Below are 15,401 nucleotides of genomic sequence, written 5' to 3'. Positions count from 1 at the left end.
CACCCTATTAGAGCACTTCGCTCTCGCTCTGCAGGCCTACTTGTTGTTCCTAGAGTATTTAAAAGTAGAATGGGAGGCAGAGCCTTCAGTTTTCAGGCCCCTCTTCTGTGGAACCAGCTTCCAGTTTGGATTCAGGAGACAGACACTATCTCTACTTTCAAGATTAGGCTTCAAACTTTCCTTTGAAAGGACAATCGTGGCTCAAGCGTTAGGAGTTTGCCTTGTAATCGGAAGGTTGCCGGTTCGAGCCCCGGCTTGGACAGTCTCGGTCGTTGTGTCCTTGGGCAAAACACTTCACCCGTTGCCTACTGGTGGTGGTCAGAGGGCCCGGTGGCGCCAGTGTCCGGCAGCCTCGCCTCTGTCAGTGCGCCCCAGGGTGGCTGTGGCTACAATGTAGCTGCCATCACCAGTGTGCGAATGTGTGTGTGAATTGGTGGGTGACTGGATATGTAAAGCGCTATATAAATACAGGCCATTTACCATTTTTGCTAAAGCATATAGTTAGGGCTGGACCAGGTGACCCTGAATCCTCGCTTAGTTATGCTGCAATAGACATAGGCTGCTGGGGATTCCCATGATGCACTGGGTGTTTCTTCTTCACTCACTGTATTAACAGACCTCTCTGCACTGAATCATATCTGTTATTAACCTCTGTCTCTCTTCCACAGCATGTCTTTATCCTGTCTTCCTTCTCTCACCCCAACCAATCACAGCAGATGGCCCCGCCCCTCCCTGAGCCTGGTTCTGCTGGAGGTTTCTTCCTGTTAAAAGGGAGTTTTTCCTTCCCACTGTCGCCAAAGTGCTTGTTCATAGGGGTTATTTGATTGTTGGGTTTTTCTCTGTATGTATTATTGTAGGGTCTACCTTACAATATAAAGCGTCTTGAGGCGACTGTTGTGGGGTTTGGCGCTGTGTAAATAAAACTGAATTGAATAATTCCACACCAGCCTATCAATCAACCAAACACCCAGACAGACGTTTAACTCATTTGAAAGCCTGATGCTTAGCCTTGTCCATCCCAGCTGTAAAACTCAAAAACCAGTCTTATTCGTTATCATTTATTGTCCACCTGGGCCTTACACAGTCTCTGTCTGATTTCTCAGACTTTTTATCTGATTTAGTGCTCAGCTCAGATAAAATAATTATTGTGGGTGAATGGTACTCATGGCCATTGATCAGTGGTTGTTGATCAATGGTCATGAGAATTTGCATACTAATGATCAAGGAACTGACCTCCCAGCCCATTGTTCCATCAGTGGGGCTGGTTTCAGTAATTTTGGAAATGTACTGTTTATAAGATTGGAAACCTGCAGTCAGCTGAGACTGAAGAAGTCACCTAGATGAGTGACGAAACGTTTCTCCCACTGAAAACGCTACGTCCAGATGAACAGAATCAACCTTTGGAGTGTTGACCATAATATCCTATTAGCGCGATTAGAACATGCTGTAGGTATTACAGGTACTGCACTGCAGTGGTTTGTATCATATCTATCTAATAGACTCCAGTTTGTGCATGTAAATGGAGAGTCCTCTTCACACACTGAGGTTAATTAGGGAGTTTCACAGGGTTCAGTGCTAGGACCAATTCTGTTTACATTATACATGCTTACCCTAGGCAGTATCATCAGGAGGCATAACATAAGTTTGGATTCAGGAGACAGACACTATCTCTACATTTAAAATTGGGCTTCAAACTTTCCTTTTTGCTAAAGCATATAGTTAGGGCTGGATCAGGTGACCCTGAATCCTCCTTTAGTTATGCTGCAGTAGCTCTAGGCTACTGGGGTCTTCCTACACAGTAAAAGATGGAATGTCAGTATTTTAGAGGAAACCTATTTTAACCTCGATAGAGCACTTAAAACTCAGGAGTAAATCAGCTCTAATAGTGGAGTTAAAAGTCAGTGTAAAGTGAAGATTTAATTCCACACAGTATTATGATTAGTACCAGTCTACAGGTGTGGGCAGGCTCAGAGCTGTGACCCACGTGGACTTTTCCCTGGTGAGGTGTCACAGTCAGGTAAGTTAACATTCCCATACTGGTAACATCGTTTAATAGGTATTTTTCCACTAAATAGCTCTTTACAGTTTCACTGATGTCGTGTGAGAACATGTTATCAGCATATACTCATCAGTTTAAAGATATTGTCGAGTAGCTACATGCTGACTGTTTCTAACAGTTCAGATGTTTATCTTTTCATTCAGTTTCACCTTTTAAATGTTATCTATGTATTTATTCTAAATGCTGCTGACATAATATTATTTCCACATGTCCAATGGCATAGTTTTAACAGCTAAATTACTGCTTTGTTCATTAGATGACACGATAAATGCTGCTACTGTAACCTGTAGCTTTGGGTTTCCTTCCATCATATAGGTTAGAGCAGCGGTCTCCAACCTTTTTTGCGCCACGGACCGGTTTATGCCCGACAATATTGTCACGGACCGGCCTTTAAGGTGTCGCGGATAAATACAACAAAATAAAACTAGTACCGGTACCGAAAAAAAGAAGATTTATTCATAACACACGTGAAAAGACCCAGGAAAACCGAGTTAACGATAAAAACGATAACAAAATAACGCTGAAAACCGATAAAACCCTGAAAACCACATATTTCACACCTGAGCCTCAACTCTCGCGGCCCGGTACCAAACGACTCACAGACCGGTACCGGTCTGAGGCCCGGGGGTTGGGGACCGCTGGGTTAGAGCACAGATTTATCACAGGATCAATATGAAAACTTGACACCCCAGAGAAATAAAAATGAAGTATTAAAGAATCAGAATCAGAATACTTTATTCATCCCGAGGGAAATTAGGGTTACAGCAGGCAGCACGCTAATGGCGCATGCGCACTTACAAAGGAACCTTCTGACCAACTTTACACAAACATCACATTGGGCAGACATGTCAGAAGGTAGGCTGATAGGAAAAAACAACGAAAATACACTACATGAGGTAAGAGGAGGAGAAAAAAAACTCCACTCAGACTGAGCTCCTAGTGGGAGAACAGTTTGATAACAGAAAAAACACCTCAGCACAAAAGCACATGACTATCAATACACCATAGAAACACAAGACAAGCAACGTGTAATCAGATTACTCGGAACAGTGTCAATATGTAATATTTTCACATATTTCATTGTTAATTTTAACACTAAACTGAGTAGAATTGACCCCGAAAGATAAATGTTACAGTCATTTAGGACCAAAGGTTATCTGACAGACTTCACATCAACGGTCCTAGTGTGAAACTGTCACAGTGTGTGATGCTCAGAGTGTGTCTTCTTCACGCTCTCATGTTAGTTTCACTTAATATGAATCTGTTTAATCCGACAGTCGCTCACAGGGGCTTGTATGATGGTTGGGGTTACTCTGTGTCTTTACCCCACAGTATAAAGCACTCTCAGCCAACTGCTGTGGTTATTTGGTTCTATATAAATAAAGTTTCACTGAATTGAATCAAAATGTAAATAACAGAGTCTGGTAAACTTCTTTTTCACTCACAGTAGAACAAAGAAGTCATATAAAGTCACAAAAGGCAGGAAACGTCAGTTTTAGTATAGAGACAGCTGGAGGAAGGTTGAAGAGTTCGTGATTGTGTTTTCAAGCATTCAGGGAGACTTTGAGCAGCCACGCGGTGGCGCTGTTATTCAGGATCATGAAAGCAGATTACTGTGTTTAGATCAGGGCTGTGATTGGCTCCGGACGTACAAACAGAAAGTTTTATTTCAGAGAGGGCAGACGTTTACCCTCAGAAACGTATAGGGCTACTTGTTGTTCAGAGCTTTAAAGTATAGGAATGTGTTTGATGTGATCCTATACGGTCATGTTTGCCACTGACGCAGAGCAGAGAGCCCGCTGATCAGGTTCTTGTCGATCACAGGTTTCGGTGTTGTGATTACTGACACCTCCGTGATGCTGTCTCTGCTCCTTTTTCTGCCTCTGTGGTCACACATCGATCCGCTCTGCGTTGGTTATTCCTCATGTTTTTGTTTCGTCAAAGATACACGCCCCCTGGCGGCCTCTGACAGCCTTACCACGCTCTGACATAATCAGCCAATCAGAGACGAAGTTTTGCCCCGTCCCATTTGATTGACAGGGGTGTCGGCGAATGGCGGTGCGCCTGCGCCGTTGGCCTGTGTTGCGGGAGGGAGGGGCTCCGCTCCGCTCGGCAGCACAGCGGAAGAAAATGGCGGCCGTGGCTGCAGAGCCAGGAGCTGCGGCGGTTCCGACAACAACAGCGACCGACGAGGGCCCGCCAGCGCAGGGCCCGGCGGGACCGGGTCTCCCGGGAGCCCGATCGGAGTGCGAGGGACCGCAGGAGACCGGGCCGGCATTGGACCTAGGCGCGATGCGGGCGGAGGACGGAGGGGACGCGGAGGGCCGCCATGTCAGGCCGGAGCTGGAGCCCGCGGCGGGAAACGCGCATCCGGAGAGCGACGAAGCTAGCGGCTCCGGGCCGCCGGAGCGGGTCAACGCGGACCGCTTCTCCCCCGGACTGCCCGCGGACCCGGAGGGCGGCGGAGACGTGTCTGCGCAGGAGGCGTACCGCGGCCCGGACCCGCAGCCCTCAGCCGTGTTCTTGCACTCATTCCCGGCCGCGCCGCCCGTCACCGAGGCCGGCCTGTCTCTGGCCGAACCTGCCGAACCCACCACCAACGAGACCACGGACCGAGCCGAGACCGCGGGCCGGGGTTACACGAGCCTGGAGCAGGCGGAGCGGAGGCCCGCGACGGACACTGTGCTGGACGAGACGGCGGACGGTCCGGACCCGGACCCAGCGGGGCCCGAGGAGCTGGCTGCCCGAGGCCCGAGGGATTCTTCCCCGCCCTGCCGCTCACCGAAACGGCGGCTGCTGACCGAGCCTGCCGCCGAGGATCGAGTCGTAGCTGACTCTGTGCTGGACCTCAGTCTCGGGTCCGAGGTTCGTGTCTGCCTGGACCACGTCATCGATGACGCGCTGGTGGTGTCTTTCCGGCTGGGAGAGAAGGTGTTCTCCGGGGTCCTGATGGACGTTTCAAAAAGGTGAAACTTTATTAGCAGCAGAGGATGGATGTGATTGATTAGTGATTGATCCTGAACTATGAGGTAGTTTAGAAACAATCAAAAATGATTAGTATTTCTATTTGTCATTGTTTTAAGGATTTAAATGTGTCCAGCTCACCTGTATGAACAGGTTATTGGTCAGGTAAACAGCCCTGCAGGAGCGTCCTGCTCCTCGTTAAACGGCTGCGGGGATTGATTAGGCTGCAGTGTTAGCCAGACACACCTGAGCATCATTACCTGCTGACCTTTGACCTGGTTGGTGATGGATATAGGACAGAAGCAAGAATGAGAGTGTCTTTACAGCGCTCTGCTGCTCAGTGGGGGGGGGGGGGGGGGGAGACTAAGACAGGTCACCAGGTGATAAAACACAGACCTCTGACATCACTTTTTCATCCGTGTAGTGAGTACTGATGCATAATCACCCACCCATAACCTTCATAGCCACAGATACACAGTTACACAGTGGTGTTTTCACAGTGGTTTCTTATGTATAAACACATACAGTGTTGTTTTCGTTGTGCAAAAGTCTTGAATCACTTTTTGTTGCGTTTTGCTGAGCGTTGTGCTGCAGAGATTTGTCTGCATCATTACTTAAAAATCATTGTTGTCAGTTACTGTTTGTTTATTCTTACTCAACACTGGGGGGGCGGGGTCTGAATATGAGGAAATGAGGGTGACTCACGACTTTTGCACAGTACTGCATGTGTACGAGCAGTAATTACACATGTGACCGATTACTGCCGGGTGTTTTCCATATGTGATGCGCTGGCTGCATCAGAGTCTCATGCTCGCCATGTTTGCTTCCAGGTTCGGTCCGTACGGGATTCCCATCACCGTGTTCCCACGCCGGGACGACCGGAGTCGACCTCCCACGTCTCTCCAGCAGCCACTGCCGGTTAGCAACGACTTTCCGGCCATCAAAAAGGAAGAGAACGCTGCTCCGCCCCCTCCTCAGGACTGCACCTCTAAACCGCCACCGCTGTTTCAGGAGGGGGCACCGTACCCACCTCCTTTGTTCATCAGGGACACCTACAACCAGGCCTTACCTCAGCCGCCGCCGCGCAAGATTAAACGGCCAAAGAGGCGCTACCGCTGCGAAGAGCCCACTTCCATCATGAACGCCATCAAGCTCCGCCCCCGACAGGTACTCTGCGACAAATGCAAAGGGGTGGTGGCGTCAGGCGGGCACCGGGAGACACGGCGGGGGCCGGTGGACCTGAGGGGCGACGAGACTTCGCGGCGGCGGAAGGTAGCAGAAGGACCGATCTCTGCTGAGGTCAAGCGTCTGAGGAGTGACGACAAAGGACGGCCCCCGGCTGCCGACCGGCGCTCGTCATCAGGGATACGTGTGTCATCTTCGTCACAATCCTCTTCCCGCCGCGTTTTGAGGGGAGTGGCCTCATCCTCATCCTCGGCGACCTCGAGCCGCATGCGCCTGAAGCTGAACTCTAAGAAGGTTCTGACCAAAGGGTCAGCTGACCGCTCCAAGGCGCGGCAGGTGCTCAAGACGTTGGTGAGGAGCTCGCAAACGCCGCCGCCGCGCCGGCACAAAGACCAGGACCAGGACCGCCCCAAGGCTGTGACCCGAGCCGCCACCCTGCAGAACCACAACCAGAAGGTCCACTTCACCCGGCGCCTGCAGCACCTCAGCGCTGCCGCCAGCACGCCGCTTCCACCCAGAATGCGCCTCAAACCCCAAAGGTATCGTACCGACGACAGCCAGGCACAGAGCTCCTCCTCCTCCTCGTCCCCGCCCAAACTCAGCGCTCGCTCATCACCTCCCAAACCAGAACTAAGCCCCGCCTCAACACCCAACCCATCCACAGCCACGCCCCCACTTCAAGTAACTGCTCCTCCCCCAACGCCATCCTGTATGGGAAGCGTTGCCGCGGAGATGCAGGCAGCGTCTGAGGGGAGAGTAGGAGGTCCTCCCTCCTCCTCTTCTCTAGACTCCACCCCCTCAGAGTGTAGCTCCACAGACAATTTTGAACTCCCCCCACCCGGAGATCCTCCCTCTTCCTCTTCTCCCTCCCATAACTCCCCCTCCTCAGCTCCACGGTGCCCACCCTCCTCTCCGCCAACTGGCCCTCCCCTCAGAGCTAATGGTGAGGAAGTGCAGTGTGGCGTTGGGGAGGAGGGCAACGACCTGAAGAGGCGCCGTAAGTCTTCCACGTCGTCTTCCTCCTCCTCCTCGTCATCGTCATCCTCCGTCTTCTCCAAGGCCGTTTCAAAATGTCCGCTCCCGGACGGCCGCACCGTGTGCGTCGGCGATATTGTGTGGGCGAAGATCTACGGCTTCCCGTGGTGGCCGGCGCGCGTGCTCGGCATTACGGTGTCGCGGCGTGGCGATACGGGGCTGGCGGTGCAGCAGGAGGCGCGTGTGTCGTGGTTCGGCTCGCCCACCACGTCCTTCCTGCCGCTCGCACAGCTGTCGCCCTTCCTGGAGACGTTCCAGTCGCGTTTCGACAGGAAGCGGAAGGGCCCGTACCGCCGCGCCATCGCTGAGGCCGCCAGCGCTGCCAAGCAGCTCACACCGGAGGTGCGGGCGCTGCTTACCCAGTTTGAGACGTAGCATCGGCCGCCGCCCACTCGCCCCATCCTCACTGCCCACCCCTTTCAGACAGGCCCCGCCCTTTCAGAGGAGGTGGGAGGAGCTAAAAATGACTGATGGACAATGATGAGTGTGTTTCACATTTATGGGGGGAGGGGGATCTGTCAGGGGCGGGGCTATCTTCAGTCACTGGCGGCGTTTCAGTTTTCCGCACCGTGGGAAATGTTATGTAGATAATTTAGCCTGATGGTTGGCTGACAGAGCGATGATGTCACAGTATTAATAAACACTAATTAAGTTCCTCGTAGTGATTGACTGATCTGAGTGGCTGGCGGTGTGATGTCACTTCCTGTTGATAAAATAGACTGAAAACTTGTTTTTTTTTCTAGAAACTTCGTTTCCGTACAGAATTGAATAAACTGTGAACAAAGTGAGGTCCAACCCACAGCCCGGGGCCCCAGACGTGGCCGTGCTGAGCCGCTGTCAGGACGGTGCGTTCGAGGCCCCGGGCTGCTCGGGCGGCCCAACGCTCTCTGATGATGATGATGATGGTGATGATGGTGATGAAGGTTTTCTGCTGTCAGACTGTTTACCGTCTGTTTGCAGATCAGAGAGTCCTGCTGGACAAAATAACGGGAACAGTGTGTACATGTGTTGCTTCCTGTTTGAATCTGAATAAACGCTCAAACTTCTCTGACCTTCGCCTCATCATTTCCACTCTTCTTCTGTGGTGTTTCTCTGGCGGAGACCTTGGACTTTCTCACCTGCAAACAGATGTTTGGTAAACGGGTCTCCACAGCTGCTCCCACATTTGCCTCTTGTGGCTGATTGGTCCGTTCGCTGGTCAGGTGGTGGTGGTTAATTCCTTTATTTCACAGATCCCGCAGACCCTGAAACAAAAATCCAGGACTGATATCCTAAACGCCCTTGTTCCAGTGAGTGTGCCGCTCAGGTCCGTTAGCTTCGTCGCAGGTGCCTCTAGATCAAACCTGAGGCTGGACCAGCCCGGCTGGTGAAGCAGGTAGCAGCAGGTGAACGCAGCGTCCTCACGTGTTATTACCATCAGCTGTTATCAGTCAGACTCAGTGTAGATAAAGCTGATCGGCGTCCTGGTTCTGGTCTGGGTCAGTGTTTGAGAGGTCGGCACAGTTACCTGTAGCATCCAATCACTGAGCTCCGCCACTGAAAAACAACGTCAGCGACGAAGTTCTTCAACCCGCGTTTCTTCTGGAGCCCACCTGATGGTGACAGCCATGGTTACAAAACGATTCATGGTTCATACGTCATCACTTATCCGGTCTTTACGTGGTGATGTATGAACTCCGGGTCCAAACTCCTCTGCGTTTATTAAGCCTGTTGTGTTTTTAATGTGCTTTGTATTTTGTTCTGTTTAATCTGAACAAGCCCCTAAAAACAGTCAGTGATCACTGTCGGCCTCTCTCGATTTTTATTACCGCTGTTCATTCTAAAGCTCCGTTTAAACCCCTCTGATGTAACTGCAGCCCATGCAGCAGTATATGAATGACTAACCTCGTATTGTGGATGGATTATCTCAGTTCTCTTGACTGAAGTTTGGTCTGTTTACAGCATCCTGCCATGCGATTGCATTTGTTCCTGACCCATTGAGTGGAAAAAAGTTAGCGCTCATCCTCCAGTTTCACTGTGTTTATCATGCTAACATAGCTGTGTAGCTAGCGATCACGTAGCACATCATTATATACCAGCTAGCCCAACTTCAGTAACCCTACAAACGTCACTGCTGTTTAGTTTTCTGTCTTCATTTATGTTGGAAGTGATAGCAGAGCTGTACGTTTTATTTTTTATGTTTATGTGGAAACTAGCGAGCTAACTTCCTGCTAACTTCTAACTCTGTTAAATTTAATACATTCTGTTTTCATGGACGTTAAACTTAACTGTTACACCTGGTAAAGCAGCAATGCTGATGATTTTATTACAGAGGAAAGAATTTAGACAGTTTGTAACTCTCAGTGATGCTGCAGTGTTCGTTTGACTTTGGGACCTGCAGCGGAGGTTGGACCTGGAAACAGCTAAGGACGTTACATCTGGGGGTAAACAGCTTTCTGACCTCTGTGAACTCTTGCCGGCTCAGTTTATGGGGGTTAGTATCACTATGTTTAAAAAGGATTATCTGTGGAAAGCTCATTGGCTAACGATGTGGATGGCGTGTGGCTGGGCGGGTTCCTGTTGGTGTAAGAGCGTCAAAGGAGGAGACTGGACTTCTTTAAGCGTGTAAAGCTCTGGGGCTGGTCCCTTAGGCAGGTTGTTCATCCACTATCATCTTAATATTAGTATTGATGCTAATAATAGTAACAAATTATTAATAATAGTCCAGTTGCTTTCCTTCAGCCTTTTAAGACAATGTAATTGACGAATCATTAGCCAATCAGCGAGCAGTGTCACATCCGTTCAGTTTTAAAAATGAAGATGGTGACACTGAGCACGCCTCTGACAGGACTTCAGAGACCGCCAGGTGATGTCACTGAAGCCACGTCCACCTTTGACCCCGTGAGAGGGCGCTGTTCTGATAAATCTGTGACGCTCGCTGCTCCCGGAGAGGTCAGGGGTCACAGTGTGTCAGTCTTCTGTCAGTCAGCACCCACCCCTCACAGACCAGGGTAGAACACAGACCCCTAGCTTCACCATGACAACCAACAGTATCGCATCATCACCACAGACGGTGCCAGCAGGTTGAAAAACCACAGTCACATTTAAAAACACACCTGTGTGGTCAGGGTCAGCTTTGGGACCACAGCAGATACTCCAATCAATAAACTGATAAATCAACCAATCAACAGACGAAACCACTGATCAATAAGCAGAGTGACAGGCCAGGCTCAGGCTAAATGCTGGAGAGGTGGGTCCGGCTACACTATGGTAAACTAATCAGCTGATTCTTTGATCTCCTCATTATTCTTCGTCCTTCAGGTGCCCCTAGACTCTGCCCACATTTGCCTCTCGTTTTCTAATCTGCCTCTGGCTGATTGGTCGGTTCGCTGGTCAGGTGGTGGTGGTTAATTCCTTTAGTTCACAGGATAAGAGGCTCATCCACCTCCTCTGTCACACCGCCGCTCTGCATGTCCTTCTTCACTGCATCCATGATCCTCCTCTGAGCTCCTCCTCCTGCCTGCAGCTCCACCTTCATCCTCCACCCTCCCTCCTCTGCACATGCTCAGACCATCAGCTTCTCTCACTCGGAGCCGTCCCTCTGATGGTCTTATTTCTGATCCTGTCAAAAACTACAACCGCTACTCAAGCTGATGTGTGTTGCTAGTGTTAGCTGTTATCAGAGATTAATAACTGTTATTGATTTGAATCATTATTCTTGATTGAAAGAAAACATAGGTAGGGTCACTCTTCATCTGTGTCCACGTCCTCTGACTCTGCAGGTTTCAGCTCACCTGTCTCAGTTTGATCACATGATTTGCATTATTATCTATTATCTAAAGCCCAGAGCTGGTTAACCAGTAAAAACTGGTTCCCACAGACACACCGGGACTGTTTTTTTTTATGTAGAACCAGAGTTCTCTGAGTAAAATGTCAGTTAAATAGAGTCTCATGGACTCATATTTTATTCACAATAAAAACAGCAGGACGATGCTAACCTGCCGACTGCATCTATCCAAAGAGTCCAGCTGCAGCATCAGGCCTGCTGAGCAGCTGGAACCCTCAGACCAGACCAGCCGCTGTCCTCGGCTCACAGGCTGATGTTAGCGGGGACGCACGGACTGTCCTGCCTCCACAGTTCTATTAAAATGTCCTCACTTTACACCTCGGACGTGTTTTCTGTGCTATTGTGACTAAAACACGAGATCCAGATGTGACTTTACTCAGAGATCAGCTCTGCTGGAATAAATTTGTCATTTTGTGCCTGACTCGCCACAACGAGGAGGCGCCACCTGCAGGTGACTCTCAGTCACTACATGTCGTTAACGTGCCACTCAGCCAATCACTGATCATTAACATATTGATCCATGCAATAAGTGAAAATGGTCATAACGATGAGGTCACTTCCTGTTTGTGAATCCAGGTTTATTAACAGGAAGTCAAAAACGAGTGCCTTCTGTCCGAATAGTTAATCAGTAGCAAGTATCACAGGTCAGTGAGGCTGATGATCTCCTGTGTCAGGCACTCACCTGATCACCTGAGAATGTGATACCGCTGCTAAAAGCGTTTGGCGGGCGTGTCCATGCTGGTTGCCAATCAGCACAGATGTGTAACACCTGCTTAACATCACAGGGGAGCTGCCCTGTCTGAGTAGGTGATCCTAATCAATACTCTCTCTCTCTCTCTGCAGCACAACGCTGAAGAGCTGCTGACACTGAGTATCCTGCGCTGTGATTGGCTGAGAGTCTGTGGGCGGGCCTGGATCGTCACATGGATACAGATGATTAATAATCAATAATTATTTAAGTAAAGAGTTTATATTTATAAGAAATGTATTGATCTGGTCTGAACACTGCCCGTTTCCATGGATACCTGGTTTGGATCAGTGACATTAAATGCTATAATTTGCGTCCTCCAATCAGCTGTCATTCCACAATCAGCCAATAACTAATCAGCTCGTAGCTTAAGGAGCGATGTCACCGAGATTTACAGACTTTACTGCTGCACGTGAATGCACTGTCCTCTTGAAGACTCACCTGGCATTGAGGCTCCACCCCTCCACACACCTGAAGCAGAGATGTGTTAGCTTAGCTTGCCACAGAGGCTGCAAGCAGATGGACACTGCTAACATAGCAGCTGTAACAGGTGGTGTGCTCAGTTTTGATTGGAAACAGTGTTATGCTGTGACAGCGTCTCCACGACAACCACAGGTACACCTGTGTTTTACCTGGAAGTTTGCTTCTCACATGTTTTTATGTCTTTAAAATGATGCAAACAGGAAATTCTTCTTCTTGTAAAGTTGTAAACAAGATGCAATAAAAGGTTGCATGTGTCAAACTGCTCTCACTGGGTTATTGGACGCAATCTGCAGGAAGTGCCTTTTTTTTCAAAGTAAATGCCACATTTCATCAATGCAAGCATTTAATGTGAAACATTCAAACCTACAGCTGAGCAGCAGCAGCTATACAGGTGAGTCTGAAGTTGTACAGGTAGTTATAATTAATGGTTATACTGGGTGTCTTACCTATACGTTAGCTGAAGAATATCTAGTTATCAGTTGTTACTGGTTATGTTAAGTAACGTACTTGTTATACTGCTTGTTTTACTGTTTATACTGGGTGCATGTGGTTCTATGACTCTGTTTGTCTTCTGCCAGACCAGTTTTATAGGTCTGGGCTGTAATCAGGTGGGGGTCCACACACAGACAGGTGTATAATCAGGTGGGGGGGGGGGGGGGGGGGGGGTGTCCACACACAGGCAGGTTTATGCTCAGGTCGGGGTCCACACACAGACAGGTGTATAATCAGGTGGGGTGGGGGGGGGGGGGGGGGGTGTCCACACACAGGCAGGTTTATGCTCAGGTCGGGGTCCACACACAGACAGGTTTATAATCAGGTGGGGTGGGGGGGGGGGGGTGTCCACACACAGACAGGTGTATAATCAGGTGGGGGTCCACACACAGACAGGTGTATAATCAGGTCGGGGTCCACACACAGACAGGTGTATAATCTGGGGGGGGGGGGGGGGGGGGGGTGTCCACACACAGAATGGTTTATAATCAGGTCGGGGTCCACACACAGACAGGTTTATGCTCAGGTCGGGGTCCACACACAGACAGGTGTATAATCAGGTCGGGGTCCACACACAGACAGGTTTATGCTCAGGTCGGGGTCCACACACAGACAGGTTTATTATTTTATTATCAGGTTGGGGTCCACACACAGACAGGTTTATTATTTTATTATCAGGTTGGGGTCCACACACAGACAGGTTTATGCTCAGGTCGGGGTCCACACACAGACAGGTTTATTATTTTATTATCAGGTTGGGGTCCACACACAGACAGGTTTATGCTCAGGTCGGGGTCCACACACAGACAGGTTTATTATTTTATTATCAGGTTGGGGTCCACACACAGACAGGTTTATGCTCAGGTCGGGGTCCACACACAGACAGGTGTATAATCAGGTCGGGGTCCACACACAGACAGGTTTATGCTCAGGTCGGGGTCCACACACAGACAGGTTTATTATTTTATTATCAGGTTGGGGTCCACACACAGACAGGTTTATTATTTTATTATCAGGTTGGGGTCCACACACAGACAGGTTTATGCTCAGGTCGGGGTCCACACACAGACAGGTTTATTATTTTATTATCAGGTTGGGGTCCACACACAGACAGGTTTATGCTCAGGTCGGGGTCCACACACAGACAGGTGTATAATCAGGTCGGGGTCCACACACAGACAGGTTTATGCTCAGGTCGGGGTCCACACACAGACAGGTTTATTATTTTATTATCAGGTCGGGGTCCACACACAGACAGGTTTATTATTTTATTATCAGGTTGGGGTCCACACACAGACAGGTTTATTATTTTATTATCAGGTCGGGGTCCACACACAGACAGGTGTATAATCAGGTCGGGGTCCACACACAGACAGGTTTATGCTCAGGTCGGGGTCCACACACAGACAGGTGTATAATCAGGTCGGGGTCCACACACAGACAGGTTTATGCTCAGGTCGGGGTCCACACACAGACAGGTGTATAATCAGGTGGGGTGGGGGGGGGGGGTGTCCACACACAGGCAGGTTTATTATTTTATTATCAGGTTGGGGTCCACACACAGACAGGTTTATAATCAGGTGGGGTGGGGGGGGGGGGTCCACACACAGGCAGGTTTATTATTTTATTATCAGGTTGGGGTCCACACACAGACAGGTTTATAATCAGGTGGGGTGGGGGGGGGGGGGGGTCCACACACAGGCAGGTTTATTATTTTATTATCAGGTTGGGGTCCACACACAGACAGGTTTATAATCAGGTGGGGTGGGGTGGGGGGGGGGGGTCCACACACAGACAGGTGTATAATCAGGTGGGGGTCCACACACAGACAGGTGTATAATCAGGTGGGGTGGGGGGGGGGGGTGTCCACACACAGACAGGTCAAGGTCAAGGTCAAGGTCAGATTTATGTATATAGCACATTTCCAACAGCCGATGCTGCACAAAGTGCTTAACAATAACAATAAAATTAAAAACTACAGTGTAATACAATAATAACAATAGAAACAATAAAATAGAAGAATTGAAACAATACTAACTAATTCAGATAAATCCAAAATGCTTGGGTCATAATGTGTTAAAAGCCAGAGCGTAAAAGTGTGTCTTTAGTAAAGATTTAAATTGCTCAAGAGTTTGAGCAGATCTAATATTTAAGGGGAGACTATTCCAAAGTCTGGGACCTGCCACAGAGAAGGATCTATCACCACGAGATTTGAGGTTAGTCCGTGGAATGGAAAACAATAGTTTTGAACTAGATCTCGTGGGTTTTCCTGGAGCATAGGCAGAGAGGAGCTCTGACAAGTAGGGGGGTGCTCGGGCGTTGAGTGACTTAAAAACAAAAAGTAAGAGTTTAAATTGGATCCTGTAGGGGACAGGGAGCCAGTGTAAAGAGGCTAAAATTGGGGTGTATAATCAGGTCGGGGTCCACACACAGACAGGTGTATAATCAGGTGGGGGTCCACTCACAGACAGGTGTATAATCAGGTGGGGTGGGGGGGGGGGGGTGTCCACACACAGGCAGGTTTATAATCAGGTGGGGTGGGGGGGGGGGGGTGTCCACACACAGACAGGTGTATAATCAGGTCGGGGGTCCACACACAGACAGGTGTA

The 15,401-nt window shown here is 49.4% G+C and overlaps 1 protein-coding gene across 1 annotated transcript; it reads left to right on the top strand.

Annotated features, from left to right (window-relative positions):
* The first annotated feature begins 4,096 nt into the window (after positions 1–4,096).
* pwwp2a (PWWP domain containing 2A) lies at positions 4,097–8,294 on the top strand. The gene is made up of 2 exons (XM_080307685.1): positions 4,097–5,025; positions 5,854–8,294. The coding sequence occupies exons 1-2, from the start codon at positions 4,112–4,114 to the stop codon at positions 7,616–7,618; spliced, it is 2,679 nt and encodes an 892-aa protein (XP_080163811.1). The 5' UTR covers positions 4,097–4,111; the 3' UTR covers positions 7,619–8,294.
* Positions 8,295–15,401: the final 7,107 nt, after the last annotated feature.

The sequence above is a fragment of the Astatotilapia calliptera genome, chromosome 10, assembly GCF_964374335.1.
Source record: "Astatotilapia calliptera chromosome 10, fAstCal68.1, whole genome shotgun sequence".
Classification (NCBI taxonomy): Eukaryota; Metazoa; Chordata; class Actinopteri; order Cichliformes; family Cichlidae; genus Astatotilapia; species Astatotilapia calliptera.
This window is presented reverse-complemented; position numbering and strand designations above follow the sequence as displayed.

What these genes read in the sequence shown, in the direction of transcription:
- pwwp2a (XM_080307685.1), top strand. Translation starts at nt 4,112, where the DNA reads ATGGCGGTGCGCCTGCGCCGTTGGCCTGTGTTGCGGGAGGGAGGGGCT. An exon ending in CTGATGGACGTTTCAAAAAG is followed by an intron (nt 5,026 to 5,853) that starts GTGAAACTTTAT and finishes GTTTGCTTCCAG; the next exon opens with GTTCGGTCCGTACGGGATTC.